Here is a 23,282-nt window from a genome sequence, read left to right as displayed (position 1 = left end):
CTGACAAAGAATATGTGATTAGAGGGAACAGTGTTGTGTTGAAATGCAAAGTACCAAGTTTTGTTGCGGACTTTGTGTCAGTGACAATGTGGGAAGATAGTGAAGGAAACAATTTTTATCCTACTAATGATTATGGTAAAAGGGAATTCTCCTCTCTCTGTATGCTTGTGCACTTCCTGACAATTCCTTTTCTTGTCTTTAAATCCCAAACTTTCAAGAATACCTGGCGTTTTATAAATGGTATTCTGTGCAGTTGTGATCCAGTCATATGAAGTGAACGTGGAGACAGAATACGCCATACTTGGTAACAGCGTAGTTCTCAAATGTAAAGTGCCAAGTTTTGTTACTGATTTTGTTCAAATTATAATGTGGGAAGACAACGAAGGGAATAGTTTCCATCCAACCAACACTTATGGTATGACTTTATGCAGAACAAATGAGAGTGCTAGGTCAACCTGTGTAAATCCTTCACATAACCTATAACATTTACAAAACCTAAACCTAATTTTCAGAACAGCTATTATTACTTGATATAAGCTGATTTTTCAAAGAACTGGTCGTTTTTCAGTGGTAATCCAGACCTACGAAGCGGACGCACATAACGTTTATGCCATCCGAGGAAACAGTGTTGTAGTGAAGTGTGAAATTCCTAGTTTTGTAGCCGACTTTGTCTCTGTGATTGGTTGGATAGACAGTGCTGGGAATAACTATAACCCCACTAAAGATTATGGTAAACATTCCAAATCTCCATTCGTGTGGATGTCCCCATCTTCATCCTTTCCAAATATATCGTTCTTTCTAGTTATTGAATATCTAATTTTGCTATAGTGTTGATCTTGTACGATATATCTAATGAGTTTGCTCTTTTTGCCAGTTGTACACCAGTTCTACCAGACTCGTGTCATCGATGAATTTGTCTTGCGGGGAAATACTGGTGTGCTCAAGTGCCTTGTGCCAAGTTTTGTAGCAGACTTTGTTCAGGTTTTGGAATGGGTCTCGGAAGACGGAGTGTCTTATTCTACTTCATTGTCCAATGACATACCAAACTATGGTATTTTATATTTTTTATAATTTCATTGACTGAGTATTATAAATCCCCTGAGTCCCTGCACCTGTATATCCTACAAAGAACTCCATCTTTTATGTCATCATTCTGTTCATTATCTTCTGAGTTATAAATTATTCCCAAGTGATGCCAGAATTTGTAAATTTCATAGTGATATTACACTTATGAATAACAAATCATATTTTTATTTTCCCAGTTGTTCATCAGTTCTACCAGACTCGAGTGAATGATGAGTTCGTCTTGAGAGGCAATACAGGAACTTTGAAGTGCCTTGTACCGAGTTTTGTAGCAGATTTTGTTCAAGTCGTCGAGTGGCTTTCAGATGAGGGGAATACTTACTCTTCTCAAATGTCTAACGACATTTTAAATTATGGTATGACAAAAGCTGATATTGTTGTTTTGAGGCTTACAAAGTTTTCCCTCCTTTTCCTTGGAAATCCTCTAATAGGGACCACTTTCAAAATTTGTTTGTTGTCTCAAAACGTGTCATCGATTTCTCAGATGAAATGTAACTAAAACAAACCATTCTTTAGTAGAAACAATAATTAATTATTATTTTTGTTACAGTTGTGAATCAGTATTATGAAGCTCAGGTGTATGACGTTTTCGTCATCAAAGGAAATGCTGCCGTTTTCAAGTGTAATGTGCCTTCTTTTGTTTCTGATCACTTGGATATTGTTTCTTGGACGGACACTTTGGGCACTGAATATTTGCCTCCATCAAAATCAGACTATGGTAAAATTTAGAAAAAAAATATTTTTTTGAAAGAATGTGTAATTTGTCACTTCAGTTCCTTCTTTTAATGTCATCATCCTCTGTTCATCAGTTGGAATTTATCAAATCAGGAGTAGGTTTAAATGAGGAATCTTTCGAACATGTTCATTTCCAGTATTGATTAAACCTAATGTAGGCTGAGAATATTCTTCATCTAAACAATTTTCCACAAAATAAGAGGAATTTGTTTTCTAAGATATTTGGTTTTAAAAAGACCAATCCTATTTTAAATTGTCTCTCTGAAGGCTAGCACTTCTGAAATCAGTTTTATTGTGGGGATAGTTTACACTATTTATGGATTTACGGGTACCTGTTTGGACCGTGGAATATTTCAGCAAGTCTTCTTATCATAAAAAAAGGAAAAGTCAAATAACTGCGTTGGTAAGGAAAAGAGATCATAAAAATAAAAAATGCTTAAATATCAAGCTTTAGAAAAATATGTTCCATTTAGAGATAGTCAAATTATATGAAAGGGTTAATCCATTGAAAAATATATAATAAAAAGTTTTGATTTGTCTCCTTTTTGATATAACAATATACAATATTACTGTAAATACCTACATATCCTTAAAATTAGTTTAATTTAATGAAAACATTTTTTTACATTTAAAATACAATTTCCGAATAACATAAAAATAAATGTGTTTTTAAGTGTGTGTGTGTTTTTTTAAACCTTGAACTTATGATATAGTTTATTATAGCTTGTTGAAATAGTATATAAATAATCTTGAATTTTTTCACATTTCAATAAATTATGGAACTACGTTGTCATTTAATTGTCATATAAAGGGGGAGGAGTATCATGCTGGTACTATATAAAAGCAGTAGGTACTGGGATTCTGACCTTGCTGCCAGAATGTTATGCAAGAATGGAATTAAATCTGTAGTTTGTGTCTGGATGCCCTGCAGGTTCCTTCTTTCATTCTTTCTTCTTATCAGATCGAGGTTCAAATTTCATGATAGGCACTGGAAAGTTAAGTAAGCATTGGAGTATAGTTTGTCAAAATTGTATCATGATGAAATGTCCTGACCAATGACAGCTCCAAGAAAATTATTCCTAATACTATTCGGAACCATATATTGCATGATTGTCTTAATTTTAGCAGTCCTGTATATCTTCAACAGGTATCCTTCTCCCATCAGTCTGAAGACTCCATAGACTTGCTCATCTGCACTAACACAATGTCTTATTTCAGAATGTGTCTGTAAGGAATCTGTTGTTTCTCTTAAGAGCCATTACGGGCCCAAATTGTAAAGACAGTTTGGTTTTCAGTGGTCACCCAGAAATACGAGGTCAGTGTCATGGAGGAGTACGTGCTGAGGGGGAATGCGGCCATTTTAAAATGTCACATCCCGAGCTTTGTCGCAGATTTTGTCTTTGTGGCCTCTTGGCTCCAAGATGGAGAATCTGAGCTTCTTCCGACAAACAATGAATTTGGTACATTCTTCTAACTGAATGTTTCTGTTTGCAGGGTTCTAGTTTGGGCCAGGTCCATTTCCTTTTTCCTTTCTGCCCTTTATAAATCCTGTATAATTTCTTTTATTTTTTAATCCCACTCCTCCTTCCTGAGTGAAAGAGTGTTTGAATGGCTGTAGTAGTAGTTTTTAGAAGTATTTCATAGATTTGGGGCACTTCTCATAGAAAATATTTGTGAAAGTAGAGATCTTTTGAAATTGTTTTATTAAACATAACTTAATGCCTTGTATATTTGTAGTTTATAAAATAACAACACAGTGTTAAAGTTTTACTGAACAACTATGGAAGAAATCTTCTTCTCAATTTGTTAACCAATTCTTAATTGCCAACAAGCAATTACATAGAATTTCGGAAAACAAATAATTTAAAGTTGGTTAGAAATAATATTAATTTTCACAGTAAAGAGGTTAAACATATTTTTTATTTGTTTTACCAAAATAAATTGAATAAGTATAATTACCCATTTGCTGTTTGGTATTTTTTTATTTTGTATTTAAAAGATGCAGAGTAATATAATATATTTGTTGTAGAAGTGCCTCAAAATAAATTAAGTTTAATTACAATAATAGATATTGCATGACATATTCAAGATAAACATATGAAGTAGAATCAAGAATAAACCATCTTTCAGAACTGTTACCTATAAGCAAGCTATGTCCTCTGAAGGTAAAATTCCTCATTGACAACATTGCAAGTGAAAGAACTGAGTAATCTGCCACATTTTTTGTTAATGGTGTCGAAAGCTTTTTACATTCTGGCAAATAATGTCTCTTACACTATGCAAACAAAAAATATGAATTTTATTAAAAATATTAACTGTTTTTCAGTTTACACTTTTATAGTTTACATTATTATTAAGAACAATAGCACATATAAGCAACAAAATTCAGGAATAATGAGTATTATGAACAGTAATTTTAATGAAACATGATACAAATATTACAAAAAGGAGTATCTGGCTAACGTGGGATGGTGAATCAAAAGAAATAATAATAACAGAATAAATAATTATATAACAATGATTAGAAAAATCAATTTTAAAAAGGCAATAGAAGGAAAGCTATTTTAATCATGTAAGACTGTATTTCACAGTTTAGGCCAAGATATCTCTGACTCAGATGATTCTATTATCCTCTCTGAAGATTCTAGGTACAGTGCTGTGACATCACATCAGTCATGCTTCAGAGGAACTCAAGAGGAGGGGAGGTTATGAATAATATACCCTATAAATTCTCAGTATATGGAGTGAAAAAAGGTATGAAAAAAGGGAGTGCAGGAGAAACATAAATGTTTTCATGAAGGCTGCTGCGTAAACATCAAAGATTACATAGAGAGTGGAGACCTCCCTCCATTTCAACTTCATGCAATAATTCTGGTTGTGTTTAAGAGCGTTCCAGTAATTTTAAGTTCAGTTTTCTCCCAACTGTAATTTTATTAATTACAAAATTTTGTGTGGGAATGCTAGCAGAATGCTTAATAATAATGGTTTAAACGTGGATTTTTTCACATGGTTCCAAACATGTTATCTTTTGAATGAAAAGTAGAGAGAATGAATCTATCCAGAGACATAGCTGATCTAGGATTTGAAGATGACAACTGCTTGAAGAAAATTGTGAGAAACAATGTGCTTTCTTTATGACCTACGTGTAACATATCAGTTATATTGCTCTAAAGACCAAATTCCTAATGTGATGAATAAAGATGAGCTTGTCAGAAATGAAATAAATTTTGAAGGCAATAACTAAAAAAAGCGGTAAATAAAGGAATTTAACCTTTAGTGAACATCTGCTTGAATTTAGGTAACAATTTAAGTAACTTTATGACTCTTCGTTTTATTATTAAAACTATTAATATAATTATTAAAACCTTAAATCCTTTCACTGCACGATTATGACTTTTTTGGGGCAACCAATAATTTTGTTAGTAAAGTTAACATTGCTGATTACAACTTTTATTCAGTGTGAGATTTGTTTGCAATTGAACGTGAACAGAAACAATTCCATAATGAGTCATAATTTCAGTGAAGAACATATGAATGACAATTTCCTCAAATCAGTGAGTGAGTTTCAATGTTGTAATATTAAAGAAACTTTAATCAATCATGGTGTGAAACAAAACTTTTGTGATAAAAAGTTCAAATAATAGAAAATATAGACACTTGCATACATTAAGTGAGTCTAGTTAAGTCTAGGATACTGAGAGTGTTGTGTGTTGTCAGATGGCAAATATTTGGTACTACCATCTGGAGAGTTACACATCCGAGATGTCGGACCAGAAGACGGTTACAAGTCGTACCAATGCCGAACCAAACACCGACTGACAGGAGAGACACGACTTAGTGCGACCAAAGGCAGGCTAGTCATCACTGGTAAGTGTTTACACTCGTCATACTCTCATATTGTGCTTTAATTCTTCTGTCAACTAAGTCTTAGCTGAAGCTGGGACATCAGTTACATCTGTTGTATTTTGAGATACAATCATTTAGGATTGGTTTACCAATACCAACAGTTATAACTGTTTCTGAATTTAACTGTTTTGGTGAACTTAAATGTTTTGTTACTATTGTGAGACTATTCAATGTACCATGTAACTTTGTATAGAAAGAATTTTGTGTTGTATAATATTGATAGAAGCTAAATAAAACCATATAAACAATTAAAGAGCAAATTTTTCTTTTATTTAATATTTTTATATTGCAAGTAACCAATCTAGACCTGCTTATCACATTTATTTAGTAATGGCCAATATTATCATAATTTTTGAAACTCATTGCAATTTCAATTCAAAATGAAAAATGCCTTTAATTATCTTTTTTTAAATAAACATGTACTGAAGTGAATGACACTGACGTCAACATTGTTCAATGTCTAAAGTGCAGCCAGATAATATTCACAGAGTATTAGAAAATCAATGTTGCATGACCCAATGGTGGCATGATTCACATTTTTAATAGACAGCATGACCCTCTGGTGGGTTACTCTGGGAACATGTTAGTTATTTTTATAGGTTGGAAAGATTTAAATATAAAACAAACTGTCTACTGATATAAACAGAGCTGTGGTTTTACTCATGATAATACTTTAAACATAAATAATACAGTTTTACTTTATTTTAAAAATAAGTTTTTGATTAAAAATTTTACTGACATTAGCTTAGTTCAAATTTATTAACAACAGTTTCTGAAGTTGACAGAAAAATTAAAGAAAAATAAATATAAATCAATTGTTGCACTAAGTATTATTTCATTTTGAAGTTTATATATCTTATTTTAATTTATATTACTAAATTTGTGTTTGTGTAAACAGTTCTATATATCTTATAACACATTAAAAGTTTATTAATTTTAAAACTACTTTACAGAGTTTAATAAAGTATTTGAATTAAATACACAAAATTTCTATACTTTTTAACTTGTTAAAATTGAGTATAATGGAGTAATTAGTGCAGCAAACATTTTAGAGCAGTAGGTAAAGAAATTTGGATGGAACTTATACTAAAACAGTATTCAACACTAATTTAGTGAAAACATTACATGATTTAATATGACTCAACTACACTATAACTGTATCTATTATTTGTCTATGTCTTTGTGGCAGAAGCATATAAATTGAAATAGAATCCAGATTTCTTATTGTATTATTTTATTATTATATTGCAATATTAGAGTGCTTCATCAAAATTATTGCATGAAGTTAAAGTTTAAGTGTGTTTCATGGGTGGTGATTATTTTAAAGTGCAATGTAGGAAAAACATTAATTGCAGGACCTGGTTATATATCTCATAACTTTTTGATAAAATAAAAATTGCAATAATATGCTCCTTTTCTAACATTGATCTAAAAATAATAAATGAAGTTTTAGAATTTGAATCTGTTTTCAAAGCCTGCAAGAGAAGAAAATTATTGTTATGATTTAATCTTTATTACCCATACATACTAGTCTATGACTTTGTACTTTTGTGTTTCTTTTATATCAAAGAAACCTCCTAAGAATTGGTCAGTGGCCTTTACTGGTTCAAGTCAATTGCATTCATCACCCTCAGCTCATATTTGATTCAGCTGTTAGTTCAAATTGTATTGTCTCCTTTAACAATATTTGTTGTAGTACCTCAAACTAAGATAGTGTTATTAATTAATTGACAAAATGTTTTTGCATGTGTGAATAGTTTTTTGTTTTAATTAATATTTTAATACCATTAAGGAAAAATATCAACAAGTTCTGGAAATATGAGAATAATTATTTACTCATGCATAAGAAGATATAAATCTTCTGTTAATGTGTGACTACCCCTCAAGCTGTAGTACAGCATTTACTGACTACAATGTCACAATTGTTATAATTGAAAGTAAAAAAATAATTATAAAATGACTGTTGCAAGAAACATTATTTACTAATACAGTACTTAATGGATTTAAGAGCTTCTTTTTCTGTTTGATATTTTAGAGGCCTAATATTTCTCTGACAGAATGCTGTGAGTGGGGAACTCTCTTCCAATATCCATCATCTTACTCTACTTAAATCGAGTGAGAGATTTTTTGAGTACTTGTAGCATGTAGGCTATAATTATAAATTTTTATATTTTGTTATGATGCCATACACTGCACATTATTGTTTCCTAAATTGAATCAAGGAAATTTTACTTTAATTACATATCATATAAGAAATTTTGATAAATTGTTTAGGACTGTTCTATGAGTGTTCACTTTAATTAATCAATAATAATGCTCAAGTACTCATATAATAATTTTGCATTTGTCAAAAGAGATTTCTATAAGTATTATAAATTAGTTTCAGAAATAACTGTACAATTAGACTATTCAAATGAAAAAGTTTATTATTTAATAATTTCTTTTCAATATTTACTGTGTAGTTTAATATGTACTGTACTTTAATATAATGTAGTTGCTTGTGTTACAAAAGCAGTGCATATCTGTTTGCCCTGTGTTGTATTGGTGAAGCACTCTAACCATAGCTTAATGTTGAAGCCTGAATGTTGGGATAGGGTACCCCTGCAGCCGGGACATCGCTTTTTGCTTCCAAATTTAAAAACGTAAAATCCTCTCTGTTGAAATTTATTACATATTTTGGTCTTATTCCGTCTGATACAGTAATACAAAGGTGAGTGGATTTTCAGTGCATTCATACCTCATTAAATTACTCATTTATTCATTGACAATTCTAGATAATATATAATGAATCTGTTATGGAAATATTGTTGTCTTCTTACCTCTTCTAAGATCAAGGTGTTTAATAATATATATATTTCATCCTATAGTTTCAAAAAATCTATAATTACATTTGTTTGTCTTATAATAGTAATTCAGTATTGTCCCAAAAATATGTGAATAGGGTTTTCTCTATTTCAAACCACACCAAAGTTTGGTCTATAGTCGTTTAGTATTTTTGTGTTCTATTATCTTTTGATCCTGAAACAGTAATTTTTAAAAACGAAATTGGTTGGTAAAATGGTTATTTATTTTTATTTATATTCCAGTTAATATTATACTTTAATACTAAAATTATTAATAGAGTAATTAAAAAGTAGGTAGTCATGAGTTGTAAGCTACAATTACAAGTAGGTGAAACAGAAAACACATAGTAGTTAAAATTATGCATGTTTGTTATTACTGTTGGGCTTTTGTTTGGACTAGGGGAACACAAACCAAACTCAATTCAAGGAAGAGGGCTTAATTGATTCATCAGCTTGGTTAGGCTCAACACAATAAGAGCTTCCCTGTTAGTGGCATTAAAAGTAATTAAAGCCGCTACTAGTGTAGGCGTTGTATACATTTATATGCGTTGGACCAGATCTATTATAAATGTCAACATTGTGTACATTGTTGCTTACATTTTCTCCAAGAGTCAATGTAAACATAAAAGAGTTTACAAAATAAGATTTAGTGGGAAATGTGTGTACATATTCAACTATGTATTTATCTGCAATAATTACTATTTATTACATGAGGACAGTAAAATATATTCTTTCTTCTACCTGACCCATTATAAGTGAATCACATAATCGTAATTTTAGATAGGTTTTTTTAATTTACTATTTTGAAGAATTCTATGTCATTATCTATCTCTGTTATTACTATTGATTAATCAAAATAATGTTTTTTAAGTAGTTTGGTGTGACTGATTATGGACAGGTTTGAAAATAAAATTAAAGGAGAGAGGAATACAACTCATGAACCATATTATATACAATGTGTATTTACAAACATTGGGAACAGGTTCCTCACACTATAACCCGAAATAAAAGTTCTTATAAACAATACCCAAATATCTTTTATTTTCTAGTAATTTATGAAAGTTTGTATTTAAATGGTTAAGAGCCCATACAAAATAAATTCATTTAAAATATCCTCCTGCATTTAGACATACATGTACTTGTCGAACTATGTGCTTTCACACCTTTTTAATTGATTTATTTAACAGACTTCTTCTCCATATGTCAGTGAATAGTTTCTACATCTAGTGTATGAACCAATTGTTTAAAATTGTTTGTATCCAGATTTAAAAATATTAGTTAAGGATATAGAAAGATGTGAACCATTGAACTGGTCCTCTCTCCTACTTATCTGTCAGTGTATTTCAAGCAATAAAACTAGAATTTTTTGGAGCTCCATCGTAAAGAATCTTATTTACAGGGGCAAATCTAGTAATTCTCAGAGATGTTCTGAATAATGTTCTTGTAGATAGGACGTGTAAAACATACTGGGAGGGCGTAAAAACTACCAACCTCATTCAAAGAGTTGAAGTCTTCAATGATGAGTTTGAAGAGGACTGAAATTTCTGTGCTGTACCTAGAATGCCATCAAACTAAAACTTGTAACTCAAAATGTTTAAGCTATGAATTTATAGTAAATACCCGTACAGCCAGATAGATGGAAAACCAAGCACTTTAGGACACTTGTGTACAGGAACCTCTTTCTTTGATGTACGAATCACCATTTATATATATATAAAATATATATATATATATATATATAAAAAATATATATATATATATATATATATATATATATATATATATACAGGATGTGTTCCGTCTCATTTTATATATATATATATATATACAGGATGTGTTCCGTCTCATTATATATATATATATATATATATATACACTATTTATGGACACGGGTTTAGTGCAAAACCCAGCTTTCCAGGTAGAAATGCCTGTAACACTGAGAGTATGGGTTGATTTGAGACAATTTGGAAGTTGAAAATTAGATTATGGTTTACATTAAGGATTAAGAAACTTTGACGATAGTTCATGAACACTGGTCCTAGCCTTTCTACAGGTAAGTAAGTCAGTCAGTTGAAACTGTAAGAAACATTGCTAACATCTTAGCTGTGGGGGTACCAAGCCCAGTTACCGGTGAGTACTTTACTTTCTACTGTATTCTCTTTTTCCAAGAGCCAGTTGGGAGTGCTAGGCCAAAGTTCGCCACTGTGGAAAATTCTCGTGGATTTGTCACATGTTTGAAATCTGCCTTCGCCATGCAATGTCCAGCACAGGGGTTTCCTGTACCATTATTCAGGTTAGATAACCTAAATTTTATATTGGTAATGTGGCTTTTCAAGCCTGATTTCTTATCTTTGAACGCCTTGTTCTTGAAGTTGACTTTGGTCAGAACATAAATTTTAAGTTCATAGATAACTTAAAATTTATTGATATAAAAGAAAGTCTGTCATTTTAAAATTTTTTCAAAGAGCCAGTCGGAAGTGCACGACCTAAGTTTTCCTCAGTATCTAATACTCAAGGATTCGTTGCCAAGTCCAAGAATCAATTCGCTCTACAATGTCCGGCCCAGGGATTCCCAGTTCCTAGTTATAGGTTAGTGTTCTATAGGTTTCAAGAGTCTTAACCTTTTGAATCTACCGTGAGTGGAAAACAAGTTTACGAAAATAACAGAAACAACTGAAATGAAGCAGTAACAAAATCTCTAAGGGTGCTTTATTGGTGAAAACATTTTTATATGCTACTTTCGTTTTATTTAGTAAAAGAATTTGAAAATATGATTTTAATTACAAAGTAATGTTCGGTCTCACTTGCTCATTAAAGTCTGTTCACGGTCTAGATTCGATTGGTTGGTGTTCTGTAGGTTGAGTGACAGCATGTGGGTGTTTGTTGCAAGCCAGAGCCTGTGGCGAGTGTTAGACCCAAGTTTTCAACTGTCGCCGACTCCCAGAGTTTCACAGGACTAAGCAAGTCTAGCATCACCCTGCTATGTCCCGCTCAGGGGTTCCCAGTTCCTGGCTTCAGGTAATTAGCTATTTGTCTATGTAATTCTGTTGTGTTCAGAGCCCATTGGTTCCACTAAGCCGAAATTCCCTAACAAGAACAGAGTAGAACTTCAAGTTGATGGAAACTTATCCGCTGTTTTGCTATGTCCTGCTCAGGGGTTTCCTGTCCCCTTGTTCAGGTAATGAGCAAGTAATTTATCTTTGTAATTTTTTTAGAACCAGTTAGTGCAACAAAACCGAAGTTTCCCAATGATAACAATGTCAACTTGAGAGCAGCTTACGGAAAGTCTGCTGTTATGCTTTGTCCTGCGCAGGGGTTTCCTGTTCCTTTCTACAGGTAATACATATTTCTGGGGTGCTAGAAAGTACTCATTGGCTGAGAACTTATATAATTTTTACCAAATTGTTTTTTTCACTTTCATTAAATAATTATAAAAATATAAAAAGAACAAAATTATTTAGAACACTTTTAAATTAATATTTATGTTCAAACAAGAGGATTATTTTGTTATACTGATTCAGTTTTGCCTTCATTTTATTTCAAAGAACCAGTGGGATCAGTCAGACCGAAATTCCCAACGATTGACAACGTTCACGGTTTTCAAACTAAACTCTTGGATAGTAGCACTCTGTTATGTCCAGCCCAAGGGTTTCCTATCCCTTCGTACAGGTAGGATTGATGTAAATTTACTATTAGGCTATCTTTTTTTACAAAGAGCCTGTTGGATCTACAAAGCCGAAATTCCCAAACATCCTCAACTCCCAAGGGTTCGAAACAAAACAGAAAGAAAGCATAACAATGCTTTGTCCAGCACAGGGGTTTCCAGTGCCATCATTCAGGTAACAGACTGATAGAGTTTTAATAAGTTTTTGTTTCTCAATTTAAGAACCTGTGGGATCCACTAAACCTAAATTCCCCAACATTCTCAATACTCAAGGGTTTCTGACCAAAGTTGGAGAGACGGTTGCTTTGCTATGCCCAGCACAGGGGTTCCCAGTTCCATATTACAGGTAAATAATAATTTATAATAGCACAATTAATTGTAGTACCAAGCTTACTATGACTTTATAACTTTTAAGAGCCTGTGGGATCAACCAAACCGAAATTCCCAAACATCATCAATTTTCAAGGCTTTCAAACAAAACATTCACGGACTGTAGCCTTGCTCTGCCCAGTTCAGGGGTTCCCTGTTCCTTCTTACAGGTAAAAAAATATTAGTACAATGTTAATTGTTATTTTTTTTAAATTTTAAAGAGCCTGTAGGATCAACCAAACCAAAATTTCCGAACATCCTCAATGCTCAAGGATTCCAAACAAAACACTTAAGGACTGTAGCCTTACTCTGCCCAGTTCAGGGGTTCCCTGTTCCTTCTTTCAGGTAAAATTTTGGATTTAATAAGTGTATTTTCAAAAATAGTCATAGTATTTATCTGGTGGTTTTTAAGAACCTGTTGGATCAACAAAACCGAAATTCCCCACCATGGATGATTCCAGAGGGTTTAAGTCTTTACTGCATGATACTCTTACACTTCTGTGTCCTGCTCAGGGTTTTCCAGTGCCTTCATATAGGTAAGACCTTCTGCATCATATTCTGTAAATGTCTTAATTGAGTGGATGGAAAAACTATTTCCACTAGGACTAAAATAATCCTGTGATTATTAGCTGTTTCATTTTATCTACTCCCTTAAACCTTCTCCATTAGATTTTACCTAAACACTGGAACTTGGAAATCACTGCATCATAGTTGTTAAACATTTTTTGACAAATTTATTTTATCAGGTTGAAGTCACTTCAGAAAATTAAACTTCACAATACATTATTCTAAATATTTTCAAGCATATTCAGTTACATTCAAGTATAAGATATATTTCAAACTGGTAGATAATTGAATTCTATGAGTGGAAAATCATAGTTAGTTGTATTTCAATTTTGTACAATGTTTAATTTGCTGTAAAATACATTTTTGAAAAGCAGTAATTTTGTTATTGATATATAATAGCTGATTTATTTTATTTTAAGTATTCGCAAACATTAAAGAGAATTGTTTCGTAATTGATACAGATCCCTATAGTTATTACATAGACATTTTATTACTCTAGTATCATACTATACGTGACTCCAACAGAACTTTAAGTGTGACATATTTCTATAGTACTCTTTTTCTTTACTCAAATTTGAATTTTAATTAAAACGTTACAGTTAATATGGGTCAAGTTTTAATTAAACCGTTAAAGTTAATATGGGTAAAAGGCATGTAGACATACAAAATGTTACAAAGTAAAACACAAGTCTTTAACTTGTGTATGTTATGAAACATAATCTAATTGGGCAAAAATAGATATTAATGTATAGTATTATTAAGAATTAATTTCATAGATACATTGGTGATACAATTATTTTGGTTTAAATATAATATGTTAATAATAATAACCATACGTATTGTAATGGTATTGGAAAAGATTTCAAAATTTTTATTAACGCATAATATAATAACATTTGAGTCCTTTGTACAATTACGGAACCATTCCATAATAAATTCATATGTATTAATAATTGTCAGCCAGTTGAAACACTACTTATTTTTTTCAAATTCTGGTAAGCTTTACAGTCTAATCTATTTTGATATAAATCGTTTATTGGTATTTAGAGCCTGTTGGAGCATCTAAACCCAAAGTGCCCAATTTGGACGACATTCGAGGAACCAAGATCTCATATCATACAAGTGGAGCACTAATCTGCCCTGCACAAGGCTTTCCAGTGCCATTTTTTAGGTAGAGTATTTTTTTAAATAGACGCATCATTCTTGAACTTGGTAGGCCTAGTTGCAGGGGTACAGAACTGTTTCAGATCAAATGATTTTACGATTAATATTTCTTTTAGAACCTGTTGGAAGTGTAAAACCAAAATTTCCTACTGTCGACAAAAGCCGATCATTTGAAACTAAAGTCAGACGTAGTGTGACACTGTTGTGCCCTGCTCAGGGGTTTCCGCTTCCATCTTTCAGGTAGGTTCTATTTTGGTGTTAAAATATTTTTGTATTAGTTGTTCATTCCCAGAGTCATGGAATAGAAATACTTCTGATTTTTGCTTCCTTTGGAAAATTGATCTTGAGGAAAGCTTCTTCAACAATTATCTTCTGTCAGGTGAAAGAGCAACCTATTGTAAGTTTTCAGTCAACTGAGCTGTAAAACTGAGTATGTTTCTATTTAGAACCTGTTGGTGCAAAGGCGCCCACTTTCGCCACTGATCTTCAAACCATTGCATTCACTCGAAGGATTGGCCAAGGTTTTGGTATTCTTTGCCAAGCTCAGGCTTTCCCTGTACCTTCATTCAGGTATATTTATTTAAAAGTAGGTAGGAAAAATAAAGAGCATAGTCAAATAGATACTCTTTGATTTACTAGAACCAGTTGGGTCAAAGGCACCGGCTTTTGCTGTTGAAACGATATCGTCGTGGTTTGTAAAAAGACAGAACCAAAGTTTTGCGCTTCTCTGTCCCGCTCAGGGGTACCCTGTTCCCTCATACAGGTAATGAGTGAGTCTGGCTACAGGTGTATGTGTGTTATTGAATTAGAGTTAATCCAGTCTGCATCCTACCTTCTGTGAGGAGTTGATGAGTCCATCCATTCATTGAAAGTGGAGTGACAGATTACTTTTCTGTCTGACATACAATCTGTAAGTATTAGAAATATGTTCCTTTATTCTTCATAAATAACACAAATTTAAAGTTGATTTTTTTTACTTTTTTATAATTTTATTTTAAATATAAATTTTTGTTAACTCAATAAAATAATTCAAAATAATAAATGTAACTAAATTGAAAATTAATAATTAATGGATATAATAAATACAATGATATAAATATTTCAGTAAATATGTCAATTATTGAAATCTGTATATTATGTCTAAAGTGTGGGATAAAATTTAATAATTCTTATGAACATAATAATTTCCAAAATAGTTGGTGAGTTTGAAACATTCATGAGCTAGAACAATCACACCATGACAATTGTTTATATACTGACAGTCAGAGATATCCATTGTCCAATACATTAACTATAACTAAGGCCTAAAATATGTATCAAGTCCAAAAGCCTGTCTTCATTGCTAATATAGAAGAAGTTGTAGAAAAATATTAAGTAATACAAGACCTATTCAATTTTATTTACCAGAGAAACCGGTTATGTTTGAAAATGTAATTTATATTCATTTATTAATATCACTGTTTGTACACATACTAGGAATTGTAATGAACTTAATAAGAGTGTCTTAAAGCGAATATTCAAAAGAAATTTGAAAGTTCTAGTTTTTGTCTTTAAATCTTCAAAGAAACACTTGTAAGGCCTACTTGATATTTCATCAGGGCTGTACTCAGCTTTGGCAGGTCCCAGAAACATTTTTTGGCCGAACCCTGTCATGTTCCGCCATCCGCTGACATAGTCTTTTCAAATAGATGTGTTGCTAGGCCCAGAAAAATTGTAAAAAAACAACTGGTCTGAGTATGAGCTTGTATTTCATCCTGGTATTTTATTATATAATTTTGTGTTGACTGGTGGACAGGTTGTGGAGGAAGAGCTCTTTGAGGTGAAGCAGTTCGAAATAGAACAAAAATTGTGGAATGGAATTTAAGTAAAGATCATATTTTTATTTCTCAATTGATCATATCTTTAATATTATCTAAAGGGAGTTTTTTTATCTATAGCCTGATATTCTTAAATAACAATCTCAAAAACTCTTGTTTGTTTCTTATATTTTATTGTTTTTGTTTAAATTGATATTTTGTTCTAAGATAATAAAATTGACACTACTTAACCATCTGTAAAATATAACTTTGTTTAGAACTAGTACAGTTTTATATTATTGTTTATTATTACGTTATTTATTTTCGTTAAACTTGCTAGATAAACATTTTAAAAACAGTTTTCATTTTATAAACCACATAATAGTTTTCCAGTTTTACTTACTTTGCTAACATTTCATCTACATTAAGCCATGGTTCCTTATAGGCTATGTTATATTCTACTGATCTTCTCTGATGAAATCGAATATAGTTTCACTTCTAAATGTATCTCTTTTGAAAAGTTTTATCAACTGAATTGAGCTGATTTGCCCTATGATCTATAGGGCAAATATATAGGGAAGGTGGTTCCCTATACATTTAATCAATACCAGTATTTATATTCAAACTTCTGTTTTAATTAGAACCGGTTGGATCTAAGGGACCATCATTTTCTACCGATTTCAAGCGTACTTGGTTTGAAAGGAATGCAGGTCAAAGTTTTGCCTTACTGTGTCCTGCTCAGGGGTTTCCGGTTCCAATGTTCAGGTAAAATCAAATATTGTACTCACTTAAAGCTGCTTCAAACAAAGGAAGTTCTTGAACAATGACAGCTTTGATTGAGAAACTAGTTTAAATCAGATAATCTTTATTATTATTTAGTTTTCAACACTTCACATTTATAGTTTGGAAAGGAAACATTGTTTTATAATGAAATTCTTTCATTTTATTCTCCTTGACCATTTTGATAGTAATTGAATATTTGTTGTTTATGTTTCATTATTTACAATAAATATTTTTAAAGAATAACAGGATTATAAAGAATGTTATGTAATCTGTTAAAATTGTATACAGTAAATAGCTGAAATATGGATATAGAATCTTTTTTGAAAATGGTTAAACTGCAGAAATAAGTTTTGAAAGAAACTTATTTACTTTAGTTTGAGCTATTTAGGAAAAAATAGGACAAATTTTGTATAATAATTTTCCAAAACTCTACTTTATATAAGGTAAATGTAACTGTTTCAATCCCACTGCCTTGTCACTGACATCTGTTTTAACATTATCACACATTAGTATCTCAACTTTAATAATGTTCATATGTAATATGGTAATTATAAATATTAACACAATTCATCTTTATTTATAATATGCCAGATGACACAATACCATAATTAAAGAATATCAACAGTAACAATTAAAAATGACAAAACTACTCTTCAGTAATGTCAATTATATTTTCAATGTTTTGTGAAGGATATTGGTATTGTCTGCTCATATGAAAAATATGATTTTTACCTGTTGTATCTATCAGATACTTTTATCAAGAATAAAGTTTCTCACTTTGAACTCACATCCCAGCATTCAGGTGCAAATCATAAGATGTTTGTTTTGAATGGTATCTCTCTAAGTTTTTGTTGTATATATTATGCATTTACAATATATACAATGTAGTAAGTAGTGCAATATGTTAAACTATAAGTAATTGAAATATACTGTTGACATTTTTTGTGTGTGACAGAACAAACTATCATTAACAATTTTTTAAATATTTAGTGACATTTTGATAAAACTAAAATACAGCTTAAATATGAAACATTGAAATAGCATTCATAAAACTCAGAAGTTTTAAATTCTTAAGATAAACAAATTTAAAACTTAACATTAAAATAGTCACTAATAGTAGATCATAAAAAGGAATTTTTATATGTAGATCATTACTGTTGTTAATCAAAGAGTATAAAACAATAATAAAAACTTTAATATAAAAAAATAGTGAAGGTTAATTTGGAGGCATAAATTGGAGAATGTGCTTAAGAAATAATTGAGCAATTTAATTTTTGTATAGAATGTGCCTGAAATATCATCCTAAGGTCTTCTTATAATTATTATGAAAAACATAAAAGTTATTCCTCTCTTAATATAAGTAGAGCCAACTATTTTCAGTAGGTCCTTCCAAAGAGTGTTATGTGAAGATAGGAAATTAATTATAATCATTGTGTTCTGTGTTTTACTATACCGCCTCTAGCTAAAATAAATTAAAAAGGTCAATTAGTAAGAAAGGAAAAATACAAAGATAAAAGAACAAGTTTTTTTATACAATAGTAATTGGTTAAATCAATATATTAAGTTTTTATATCTTGTGTATCTTGTGTTTAGTATGTTATAAGAATATCAAAACATTTCTCTGCTATTTATATGACTACATTTTACATACTATTACAAGAATGGGATTCCTTTCATGTTTTAAAAAGTACTACTTGATATAAGTGTAATGTTAAACCAAAATAAGTAAAAATAATAAACTCAAGAAATTGCTCTTGATTTAATTTTTTTAATTATGTCATTTTAATTTTGAAAGGTTTAAATTTTTATTATAATAATTTTTACCTAAAGCAAATATCTTGTAAAAGTTAATAAGCCTGTTTTTATCAAAATAAAAATGTTTAAATGAAGAAAAATTATTAGGTTATTTGTCAAGATGAAGGTAGTTACTCCCTCATCTCATATTTAGTCAATATCGTTCTTCTCATCTAGTCATGACTGATATTTACACTTAAGGACATATATTTTCCAAAGAGGATATTCATAAAAACCAAAATTGAGTTTTTTTTAACTAAAGGGGAGAAATTTAAAGTTGTGTTGTGCTCAGTACGTACCGTACTAGTTTTATTTTGTTTTAATGCTGTAAAAATAGTTTGAATATTTATTATAAAATAGTGTTTATGTTGAGCAAATTTTACAAACTTGCTCTCAACAAGTTCACACTCTTGTAAGTGAAAATGTTGTATACCAATGTGAAATCTACAGCTTTTCTTTCATCTAGGTAGAAGGTAAGGCTAGGTTAATTTTAAATTTAGTGAAAAGTTATTATTTTAGACACTTTTGTGTTGTGTCCAACAAACAAGGTGAGTAGTAAGAAATAATCTTATTTATAATTTTAATTTATGATCATCGGGAATTTTGGATTCTTACAACTCTAAATTACTTTACATATTTAGACCAACTAAAGATTATGAGAATATTTTCAAAAACTTAAAGATTTTTAACGATGCAGATTAAAAAAAAACTCTTATAACAACATTCAGGTTTGACAGTTAAAATTTAATTAAAGTTAAGTCAACTTATTTGCCAGAACCTGTCGGAGCAAAAGGCCCAACTTTTACTTCTGACGATCTTCGTTTCTTCAGAATATCCCGAAAAATCAAGCAAAGTTTCAGTCTCCTGTGTCAAGCCCAGGCGTTCCCTGTCCCCATGTTTAGGTACGAGTAATCAAATTACTTTATTATTTGTAACTTAAAAATTGCAATAAAAATTGCCTATTATTGTATTAACCTTATCAGTTTTATAGTGTTGAGACCGAAGTAATACTCTTATTATTGGAACAAGTACTAAATAGTAAACGGTTTAATCTTGTAAATACTCTTCCTTTCCCAACATTCAGGCTAGAACAATCCTCCAAAATAACCTCTGCAGTATGCATAGTTTAATATTTTTACAGAACCAGTTGGAGCAAAAGCTCCCACATTTTCTTCAGCAGATCTGAGTAGAACGATAGCACACAGAAAGGGGCAAGCGTTCAGTCTGCTTTGCCAAGCCCAAGCTTTTCCTGTCCCACTATTTAGGTATGAGTTTGTTTGTGTAACAGAAAGCTTATATTCCTTACCATAATTAAAAACTGAGAATTCAGCCTCAATAAGTTTTTTTATAGACAGGAATGTCAAGCTCTCTAAAGTTACCTAATTCTTTTTCTTGGGAGTTTTAATAAAAAATTATTTTGGCAGAACCGGTTGGGGCTAAGGCGCCTGCATTTTCTACAGATGCTCTGAGTCAGACTATTTCTCGTAAAGAAGGTCAAGGGTTTGCCCTTCTCTGTCTTGCTCAAGCCTATCCAGTTCCAATGTTTAGGTACGCTTGATTCAACAAAGTGAATAATGAATAAAAGTATTCTACTGTATTTGTTAATAAAGCCTGTGTAGATTAAAAAAAGTAAAGTATTGTATAATTCAACTTCATTTCCAAAATGTTTGAATATTATATTTGATTAACATGTAAGCTGATAACTACATTATTAATTATATGCTCTACACTAGATTAACTTTTATTACTATTATGATGCATTTTGATGTCTTACTCTACATTGAGCCCTCACTCAACTCAAAAGGTAATATAAATTTATATTATCTCTCAATAGAGCCAGTGGGGGCCAAAGCTCCATCAGTATCTCAAGACGAGAAACGCAAAGATATTTTCCGAAGTGTTGGCCACAATTTTGAGATGCTCTGTCTGATGCAGGGGTTCCCAGTTCCAATGTTTAGGTAGGTGTTTTCTCTCTACTAAAGAAACAATCATATTGTTCTCTAGAACCTGTTGGTGCCAAAGCTCCTTCAGTCTCCAAAGATGACAAACGTAGAGATATTTTCCGCAGTGTTGGTGAAAATTTTGAGATACTATGTCTCATGCAGGGGTTCCCAGTTCCAATGTTTAGGTAGGTTTTGGTATTTCACTAAACAAAAGTATTGTACTCTAGAGCCAGTTGGTGCCAAAGCTCCTGCTGTGGACCCTGACGACAAAAATAAGATCATTTTTCGAAAGGTGGGCCAAGGATTTGAAATGCTTTGCAAAACGCAGGGGTATCCAGTTCCGATGTTTAGGTATGTTTTACGCTGTTATGGAAAATCAAGCTTCAAAAGATAATATAACATAAAATTACTTAAAATGAACTGAGTTAAATTAGGAATAGATCATTTGTTACACCTTTCATACACAGAACCAGTTGGTGCTAAACCTCCATCATTTTCAAACGATGATAAGAGCAGAACTATTTTCCGAAAAGTTGGACAAAGCCTTGTTCTACTCTGCCAAGCACAAGGATTTCCAGTACCTTCTTTCCGGTAAGAAATAGAATGTTGTGTATGTTTCTATACTGAGATTTTTACATATTGACACATTAAAAAAATTACAATTGAACAATGGTTCATATCAAAACTTAAGTAATACGTTTTTGCAGGGGTCCCTTCTCATTTTAAATAAGATTTAACTGGGTGAACTAAAAAAAGCAGAGATATAAAATGTTATGTAAATTTAACGTTAGCTTTATAAATTTATAATAAAAGTTATAGTTTTAATCTAAACAAATTGAAAATGGCATGAATTATATAAAACATTCGTTTTTCAATAACCTGTGCATTTGATTGGAAATAAATTGTTCCATAAATAAAAGCTCTTATTTGTGATTAACCAACTGTATTTAATAGGGTATTAAAAGTATTTGTTTCATACTAAGACATTTGAAACAGCAAAATCAAGGTTTCTTGTTTGAAAACGAGAAATCTTTAGAAAGCCATCTTCAGTTGATCAAGGTTTTTAAGTGAATATCCAGCTTACTATCCAGCTTTTTATATAAGTGAATATACATTATAAAAACGTTTCCTGTAGTTTTCCAAAAAATAAAAACAATTGCAGTCTAATGTATAACGTTGGCAATCTAGAGCCAGTAGGCGCCAAAGCCCCAGCTTTCTCAACTGATGCCCACAGCAGTAGCTACTTCAGAGCAGCAGGTCATGGTTTTGCTCTACTTTGTCCTGCACAGGCATTTCCTGTACCTATGTTCCGGTAAGGTGTAGCAGTTAGTACATTTACCAGTTCCCAATTGTAACCTATCTTTGCATCCATTTGGTTCAATGGATTATTTCTTAATGTTATTTTAAATACACATGTACCCATATAATAATAGGTAGAAAGCGAGATCCAAGTAGTGTTAAATTTTATATAATCAAATACAAACATAACAGGTTAACATATCTAGAAGAAATTATATAAAGCATTCAAGAGAAATAAAACTAATCATTCTGAGATATAAGTAGGTTTTTTGTAGCGTTTTTCTTATTGGGTTTGGAAGTTTTAATCATATATTAAAAGTTTAGGTTGGAAAATTATTGTGTCATTTTATTTTATTCCAAATTCGCCATAGTATTTTCACACAATGGGTTATTAAAAATCTGTTATTATTGTACTGAGGTCAAACTTTGGACCTTGTTGAGGTTTTTTGTTTTTTCCAACAGAGCCTGTAGGAGCTAAAGCACCAACATTTTCGAATGATCTCCGAACCAGTGGGTTTTACAGACAGATTGGGCAGGGATTTGCTCTGCTTTGTCAGGCTCAAGCATATCCAGTTCCTATGTTTAGGTAAGATAGTTGGCTTGCTTGAATCAGCATAATATTTTAAAACCACATGTCTCAATAATCCAAATTCAGATTCATGTTAGTTTTACAGTGATGATTTGAAATTTTGTATTGGTTATTTAAAAAGAACCAGTTGGTGCTATAGTGCCAAAATTCCCCACCAATGATTGATCCTACTTGAAAAGAAAAGATTATGAGTCACCATGTCCTGTACAGAGTTTTCCAGTTTCTGTTAATTTTAATTGTTCTTCTATTGTCTCCGCCTCTAAAGATAAACCCGTATACAACTACCGCAAATGTAATTGAGAATTTTAAATAGTGTTATATAATAATAAATCATCTGGGCTCAAGGGTTACCCTTTCTCAATTTACAAAACATGTTAAAATATCTTAGATTATTATACTTAGAAAAATTGTTTAGTAATAGTAGAGCTATTATCCAAAAATTTCTTCAGATTAATTTTTTGTTAACTTTTGGCAGAACCGGTAGGAGCTAAAGCACCTTCGTTCTCTACAAATGCAAAAAGTAGTCTTTATTTCTATACCTCTGGCGAGAGCATTGCATTGTTGTGTCCTGCTCAGGCATTCCCCGTCCCAATGTTTAGGTAAGCTAGGTAACATGAGTTAGTACTTGAAGTTGAATTGGTATTAACAGAGCCTGTTGGGTCCAAGGCTCCTAAATTTTCCAATGATCTTCGCAGCAGCACCATCGACAGAGAGGCCGGTCAGAGTTTTGAGTTGCTTTGTCTCGCT

The 23,282-nt window shown here is 31.5% G+C and overlaps 1 protein-coding gene across 46 annotated transcripts in view; it reads left to right on the top strand.

The window, feature by feature from the left end:
- Positions 1–23,282, top strand: part of LOC124357275 (Down syndrome cell adhesion molecule-like protein Dscam2) — a 231,198-nt gene that overhangs the window by 102,444 nt on the left and 105,472 nt on the right. For 16 of the 46 annotated variants that reach the window (XR_006921931.1, XM_046808895.1, XM_046808886.1 and 13 more), the window contains exons 6-7: positions 5,536–5,685; positions 19,480–19,606. Coding sequence is in view for 42 of the 46 variants with exons in the window: in XM_046808895.1 (XP_046664851.1) it covers positions 5,536–5,685; positions 19,480–19,606 (277 nt within the window). In the remaining 4 variants the exon portion in view is untranslated. Of the gene's footprint in view, positions 1–3,113; positions 3,279–5,535; positions 5,686–11,461; positions 11,586–11,624; positions 11,746–12,112; positions 12,237–12,646; positions 12,771–14,132; positions 14,339–14,970; positions 15,095–15,155; positions 15,242–16,768; positions 16,893–19,479; positions 19,607–19,845; positions 19,970–20,118; positions 20,253–20,441; positions 20,663–21,835; positions 21,960–23,282 lie in introns of those variants that run through there. The other 30 variants (XM_046808884.1, XM_046808872.1, XM_046808903.1 and 27 more) reach the window with 18 other exon arrangements.

Source organism: Homalodisca vitripennis, chromosome 3 (genome assembly GCF_021130785.1).
Source record: "Homalodisca vitripennis isolate AUS2020 chromosome 3, UT_GWSS_2.1, whole genome shotgun sequence".
Taxonomy (NCBI): Eukaryota; Metazoa; Arthropoda; class Insecta; order Hemiptera; family Cicadellidae; genus Homalodisca; species Homalodisca vitripennis.
The sequence above is the reverse complement of the archived record's forward strand: the minus strand, read 5'-3'. Positions and strand labels throughout refer to the sequence as shown.